Source organism: Rousettus aegyptiacus, unplaced genomic scaffold (assembly GCF_014176215.1).
Source record: "Rousettus aegyptiacus isolate mRouAeg1 unplaced genomic scaffold, mRouAeg1.p scaffold_m13_p_7, whole genome shotgun sequence".
In the NCBI taxonomy this organism is placed as follows: Eukaryota; Metazoa; Chordata; class Mammalia; order Chiroptera; family Pteropodidae; genus Rousettus; species Rousettus aegyptiacus.
Genome location: NW_023416310.1, coordinates 100,101,679 through 100,108,234, shown reverse-complemented (window position 1 = coordinate 100,108,234; position 6,556 = coordinate 100,101,679). Strand labels below are relative to the sequence as shown.

At 56.6% G+C, this 6,556-nt stretch overlaps 1 protein-coding gene and 1 non-coding gene across 2 annotated transcripts; one reads left to right on the top strand and one right to left on the bottom strand.

Annotated features, from left to right (window-relative positions):
* The first annotated feature begins 1,630 nt into the window (after positions 1 to 1,630).
* On the top strand, positions 1,631 to 1,749 carry LOC118606035. The gene has a single exon (XR_004952296.1). It is a non-coding gene; the product is annotated as a 5S ribosomal RNA (ribosomal RNA).
* Positions 1,750 to 3,409: 1,660 nt separating this feature from the next.
* Positions 3,410 to 4,298, bottom strand: SMIM32 (small integral membrane protein 32). Its single transcript, XM_036224778.1, has one exon. The coding sequence runs from the start codon at positions 3,762 to 3,764 to the stop codon at positions 3,453 to 3,455; it is 312 nt and encodes a 103-aa protein (XP_036080671.1). The 5' UTR covers positions 3,765 to 4,298; the 3' UTR covers positions 3,410 to 3,452.
* Between the last annotated feature and the right edge of the window lie 2,258 nt (positions 4,299 to 6,556).

Sequence of the window (6,556 nt, the reverse complement as noted above, 5' to 3'; positions counted from 1 at the left end):
GTGTTGCAGCAGACACTTCTGCAATGGTAACCCTGTTTAGTAAGAACGATAGCTCACATTCAGAGCACTTACTACATGTCGAAGATGAGCTAAACACTGCCTACAGTGCTTCATGCAGTTATAAATCCTGAGGCGGATACTTTTATCTCCATCTTACAAATGAGGAAACTGAGGCTCTAAAATTTTCCTAAAATTCGACCCCCTCACCTGCCATCAGAAATGTATTCTCACACTTCTTGTCTGCTCCCAGTGCCTAGTTATGGCATTGCAGCCCAAACACCTATGTCACAGGTCCCAGTCCTATTTTTAGTTTAGTGTGGCCAGCTCTCCAAAGGTGGTTCCAAGGCATCACACGATTGTGGAAGGGCAGAAGGCAGGAGGAAGTGTGTGTATAGACTTTCCTCCTGGATATCCGTCTAAATGTCCAATTACCACATTGTAGTCCACTTACCTGCATGCTAGTAGAACGCAGACATGCATTCAGCCACATCCCTGTTCTCCAGGGGAGACTCTGTGGCTAGGTTCTGTATGAGCAACGGCCCATTACTGTTCAACGAGGCTGGCACTAGACTAGAGAAGGGAATGAAATTAGGGTTATAGTACTAACAAAAAGCGGAGCCTTAGTCTAGTTCCTCTCGCTGACCCTGCTTGGTTTCTAGATTCCAGCTCTGCGCAGGCCCAGTTACTGAGGTGTTTCCTCCAGAAGCATCTGTTCATTTGAAGTGCTCAAGCCTTTGGCTTAGGTGGCCGAGGCCACTGCAACGCTGTAGAGACATCAGAGGGATGCTTTCCAAGTTGTCTCCAACTTGGCACTTTTTAGCTTTAACTTTTTGATGCCTTGGGTCAGTATTTTAGTAAGGGGTCCTAAGAGCCTCCTGGATCCCCACCCTCCTTCAGCTTTAGCTGATTCTGGCCCAGGAATTCCAGATGACTTCCAAGCCAGTCATCCACTCACAGTCTCTCCTGCAAGGACCAGCCCTTGCATTTGTTTGTGGTCACAGTAGACAGGGGTGGCACATCCTGTTTGTGGGCCAGCTTCTCCTTTCAGCAGTGGTGTTGCCTCAAGTCTAAGCCTCAGTTATAATAATAGCTAACATTTGAGTGCTGGCATGTTACGTTGGCTAGGTCCTTTAGTATTATGGCGTGGAGCTAGGTGATATAGTATTCATTTCACAGATGAGGAAACAGGCTAACATTAAATAATTTGCACAGGGTCACAGCCAGTGAGCAGTGGGGCTGGGATTTAAAGTCGGTGAGACTGCCGAGCGTGCGCTTTTCACCGCTGTGCACACCGCCTTCAGCTCCATCCATGGGAGATGTGGAGGAAGAGCACTCCGCTTCAGTGTTAGTCTCCTACCCCTCGCAGCCCTCAAACCAAGGCTGAGGGGCCCCCCATATCAGCGTTGTGTGATTTCATCATGCCAGCCAGGGGGTCCTCATGCCTCCTTCCATTTATTCCATTGAGTCTTCACTGCAACTAAGAAGTACACAGATTACCTGGGGTACCCTTATTGCAGGCTGGAGAGGTTTGGTTACATTTCCAAAGACCAAACTAAAATGTTCTGTGAGGTTATTAGAGAATTAGCATCATTAGGGCTTGGCTGGTGTTAGTTCTCAAGACATAATAATGGTCTACAGCCATGCTACCCTGAACAAGCCTGATCCCATCTGATCTCAGAAGCTAAGCAGGGTTGGGCCTGGTTAGTACTAGGATGAGAGACCACCTAGGAAGACCAGGTGCTGTAGGTGTAAAAAACTTTAAAAAAATAAGGGACTGTAAGCTGACGAGATCCTTGCAAACTGTGAGGTCAACCAAGGGTTGTGTTGCCTAAAAAAATAATAATAATAATAATAAAAATAATGAAGCCCAAGGTGAACTGTAGTCTTCTGCTCATCTCTGCTGTTTTGTAGGTTAGGAACCAGGAGGAACTCTTGAGTATGGCTGAGAAGTGGTGGTGGGGAGCCCTGGCCTGAGCCCTAGCGCATCGGTCACTGAGCCTCAGCTTGGGCCCTTAGACCAGTTTGCAGAATTGAGTGCCTGTATGCATTCTGCCCGAGGCAGGTGTCCTTGGCATTCTTTAGATTCTCAAAACCTGAGTGACCCCCACATGATTTAAAACCACTGGATTAGATAATCTACCTATTCCTCTTTTCAGTCCAACATTCTCTAAGCTCCAGTGTCCCACTGAGCCAGGTGACTCCTGAAACTATTTTAAACGCCCCATAAAAATGCCTTAGCATAGGTTCACTTTGAAAATGGCCAAGGTTATCTCAAATCTTTCTGAGATTGTTTCCTCCTAGCGGGGTTTATTCATCCATCGCTTTCTGGGAAGAAGTGCTGAGCAGCTGCTCCCATCCCCTGACCCTCAGGCCCTTCCATCACCAGCTGGTTCTGGTCCAGTAATGGCTCTTGGAAAGGTTGAGGCCCAGGGAGGCTTTGAGAGCAAAGGAGAGACAAGGAAAGAAAGGTCACCATGAAGCCTCACTACAGGGATTTTTTTTTTTTTTCAGCAGACTAGGCAGCAATTCCTCTTTTGAGACCGGTTCTGAAAACACTTTCCATAGAAAATAACTGACTAATCCTGGAGAAAAGCTGGAGAAGAGGAAGTATTTAAACTGATCTGGGCCACAGCAAGGCGCAAGACAGGTTGCGCTTGGCTCCCAGGCTGCGCGGGATGCCTTGCCCTGATCCCTCTTTCCAAAAAGGCGCAGCCAATGACCAGAGCGTTTTCAGCACTGGGTCTAATTCAGTGAGGTTTTATTGCAGAAACGCGGCCCCCTGGAGATGTGGGACGCGGATCCCCGACCACAGGGTGCTGCCGATGGGACCCTGTACCTCTAAACGGGCTTCCCCTCCGCCCGTGCCCGCAAAGAAAACTGAGCCTTTGGACCCAGGCGGGACCGCGTGAAACTCCGCGTCCCCTCACTTCCCCCAGGACACGAGGCCCCTGAGGGCTACCATTTCAAAGTCCCGCTGAGTTCACGCTCATATCCTAACAGGGTCCTCGGAGCCGAAGAGTAGAGGAGGCGGTGACGGCCGCGGGAAGACAGCCACAGCCAGGGAGTCCGACAGGCAGGTCGCGCGCCGGCTGTGCCTGCCCTTGCCGCGCGCAAAGTGAGGCAGTCAGCAGGCGGCAAGGAAGGCGCCTATGTCCCGGCGGCGCGCCGTCTTTCAGGAAGGTCCGGGCTGGACCACTGTCCGGGGGAGGAAAGACCCGGCCAGGAGCCCAGAACCTTGTTACCCCGCGGCCACTAGGACCCCACGTAGTACTGACGCCCCCTACTCCCTTTACGCCCGGATTGACACTCGAGGTCGGGAAGGGTCTTTGGGTCAGGGCGCAGTGTGCCCAGGGGCCAGCGACCCTGGCGTCAGGCCCGTGCTGCCTGGCTCACACCCACCGCTCGTGGCGAGACCGGGACACGGCGCCCGCCGGCCCTGGCTCGCTGCGCCGCTACACCGGCCGCGTCTTCCAGGGCGCGCGGGCGTCGCGCAGCGAGCGGTCGTGGGGCAGCGCGGCGAAGGCCGAGTGGCGCAGCTGGCAACCTATGAAGAGGACGACGAGCGCCACGGAGAGCAGCAGCAGGAAGAAGAGCAGCAGGTAGGTGGGCAGGTCGGGCTTTGCGGCCGCGCCGTCCCGCATGCCGCGCGCCGTGGCCAGCTCCAGCGGCAAAGCGCCCTCCGCTTTGACCGTGGCTGCCAGGGCCAGCGCGCCGCCCACCGCCGCCTCGGGGCCGCCGGTGGCGTTGAACACGTCGCCGTACATGGCCCGCAGGTCCCCGACCCGGGCGGATTGCCTTACTTCGCCTCGCGCGGACCGGCGCCACCCGGCGCTTCCATGGCGCTTCCCTGCTGCCCTGCTGCGCGCCACTGACCGGGAGTCGTGCCTTCGGGGCCGCCGGGGCCGCAGAGTCGGCCGCGGCCGCTCACTCGCCTCGGCGCTCAGCAGTCCTCGCCACGGGCTGGCAGACCCCCGGGCTGGGAGCTGGTCGGCTCCACGCCCCTCGGGCTTCCCCGTGTCTCCCCGCGTCCACCCGCGGCACCGAGTCACCCGTCTGGAGGTTTTGCAGCTGCCCTCTCGGCTCGGACCCCCAGCTCCGATGAGCTCCGCGCTCCGGGGCGCCCTGGGCTGCAGCGGCGGCGAGAGGTGCCTGATGAGCGCGGCCGCAACTCGGGTCCCCGCTGGGCGCCGCCTGGATGCCGAGTACACCGAGGGCGAGGGCGGGGAGTCCTCCGCGTCCTGCGGCGCCGCGGGCCCCGCGCCTCCGAGCAGTCCTGCAGCCTCGAGTCCCTGTGCAGACGCCCGGTGTGCGGCGAGCCTGTCCCACTCGTGCGCGCTGCTGCGCTCCGGTCTTGAGCAGGAGACTGAACGCTGAGGCGGCTCTGAGCGCGCTCAGGTCCTGGGCGGGGGGCGGGACTGGCAGAGGCTGTCCCCGGGGAGCGGCTGCGAACCAATGAGGGCGAGAGAGGACAGGGCTGCGACTGCCCCTGCCCGACCTCACATCGCTCACCGACAGAGGGACAGACAGAGAGGGAGGAACAAAAAGCGCAGGGTCACGGAAAGACTGACGGACACAGAAACGGGGACAGACCTATTAACAGAGACACATACACAATAGAAACCATTATGGACAGCAGACCGAGTCGGAGACAAGGTTCCGCCGGGCATGGACACTTGCCTTCATTCTCCTCCTTGACATTCTCCTTCCCCACGAAGCCCCGTTGGCATGGAGCCCCACTGGCTGCTGGGTAGCGCAGGCAGGGCACGGCACGTGGCCCCTACAGGCACTCCCAGGAAAGCTGGGACTGGTTTGGTGGGCTCAGGCTCCTTCCTCTCTAGCTGTGCCCACTTGCTCAGCTCCCTGGCAAAAGGGCAAGAGGAGGACATGATGCTGGCCATGGCCCGTCTGCTCTTGATGGCCCTGGTCGTCAGGACGGAGGTGAACAGGCAGCCAGACTGAGAGTGGTCACCTTTTCTGGGAGTCCAGACTCCTCACTTCCACTGTGAAAACTTCCAATTCCCCCAGACTTGAAAGGGAACCACTGCCCCGGCCACCACAGCCCTTACCCTTTTCAAGATGTACCCACCACCCTGGGCTGTCACAGTCTTGCAGGGCTGCAATTAGGAGGAGGCAGGTGAGAAGCCAAAGACATGAAACCGAAAAAGGTGCTGCCCCCAGGGACCTCTGCAAGAGCAGAGCCAAGAGTGAGTGTGCCTCCTTCCACTTTGCACCCTGGGCACCTCACCCCCACACTAGCCCCAACTTTGTTGCCTGGTCACTTGTCTGAGAGCCTCACAGGGTCAGCCGAGTTCACAGCTCCGTCTCTCTTCCCTGTGCCTCCTTCCCCATCAAGGGATGCAGTATGTGGGAAGAGCCTGGTGAGCACTGGCTGAAGGAACTGGTGAAAAGACAGATTAGTTATTCTCCTCTCCCTCACTACACCTCACACCAAGCTGTGCAAGGCCAGTCTTGGCCAGAGCTCATTCTCACAATCCCTCCTCAGCCCAGGCCAAAAACACTGCTGTGAGCTTTCTGTCTAATGTAGAAACTGCGGGCCCCAGTCCTGACCTTACAGAGTGTTTGAGGACGGAATGAGGTACAGACGTGCTTCAGAGGCCTTCTTCTGCGTTTTCCTCTTGCTTCCGTGGATGGGCCACTGGGGGCCTTCCTGGATGAAGAGGGGGCCGTGTGTATATGGATGGGGTGGATGGCAGGACCTGGTAGGACTCAGCACTGCCTCCTCTGCCCGCCTTGGTCCTGGGGAGCTGCCCAGTGTGCTCCAAGGGCATTGGCACCTGAGCCTCTATGCCTGGCTGTTGCTTAGCCCAACCCCTCATTTTCCACATGGAAACGCTAGCTCTGAGAGGGGCAAGGCTTATCCACGTTAGCACAGGACAGCCACCACGGAACAGTGATGCAGCAGCCATGGAAGTGGGTCACTTGGGTGAGGGGCAGGAGTCCCTTCTCTGAAGGCCTGGCCTATTTCGGACAGCATTTTATTCAGCCAGCAGGATCCCAGGGGGACATTATGTGAACCAGAGCAGGTCTTACCAACACTGTCAGCTGTGGAGAGGGTCAGCATGGAGGCTGGATGGAGGGGATTTTATCTAGGTGAAGCCCCTGCTGTCAGTATTTCCCTGGGTCCTGGTAAGGCTTGACTGTGGGGCTTGAAGAGCTTGGTTTGAGGTCCTGCCTGGAGCTTTCTTTGTGTCTGTGTGGGGAGTAACATGGCCCTGCTGTCCCCACTTCCTCTGCACTCCACCCATGAGATCAGGCGAAACACTAGGAATTGGCAGGAAGCCTAGGCAGCTCAGTTGGATGGTCTTGGTGGAAATGGGGCAGGTCCCAGTCCTTTGGACTATAAAGTGGGGGTTGGTGCTAAGTGATTTCTGGTCACTTTCTGGAAGCATGCTGTGAGCATTCAGGAAGTAGGTGTGGAGCAGCAGGGAGTCTGCGAAGAGTCTGTTGTGGATGGTGAGGTCTCAGCAGCTTTATTGCTCATGATGTGTGCGTGTTGAGGGGGAGTCTCTGAACCTTGGGTCCCTGGCTTATTCTT

What these genes read in the sequence shown, in the direction of transcription:
- SMIM32 (XM_036224778.1), bottom strand. Translation starts at nt 3,764, where the DNA reads ATGTACGGCGACGTGTTCAACGCCACCGGCGGCCCCGAGGCGGCGGTG.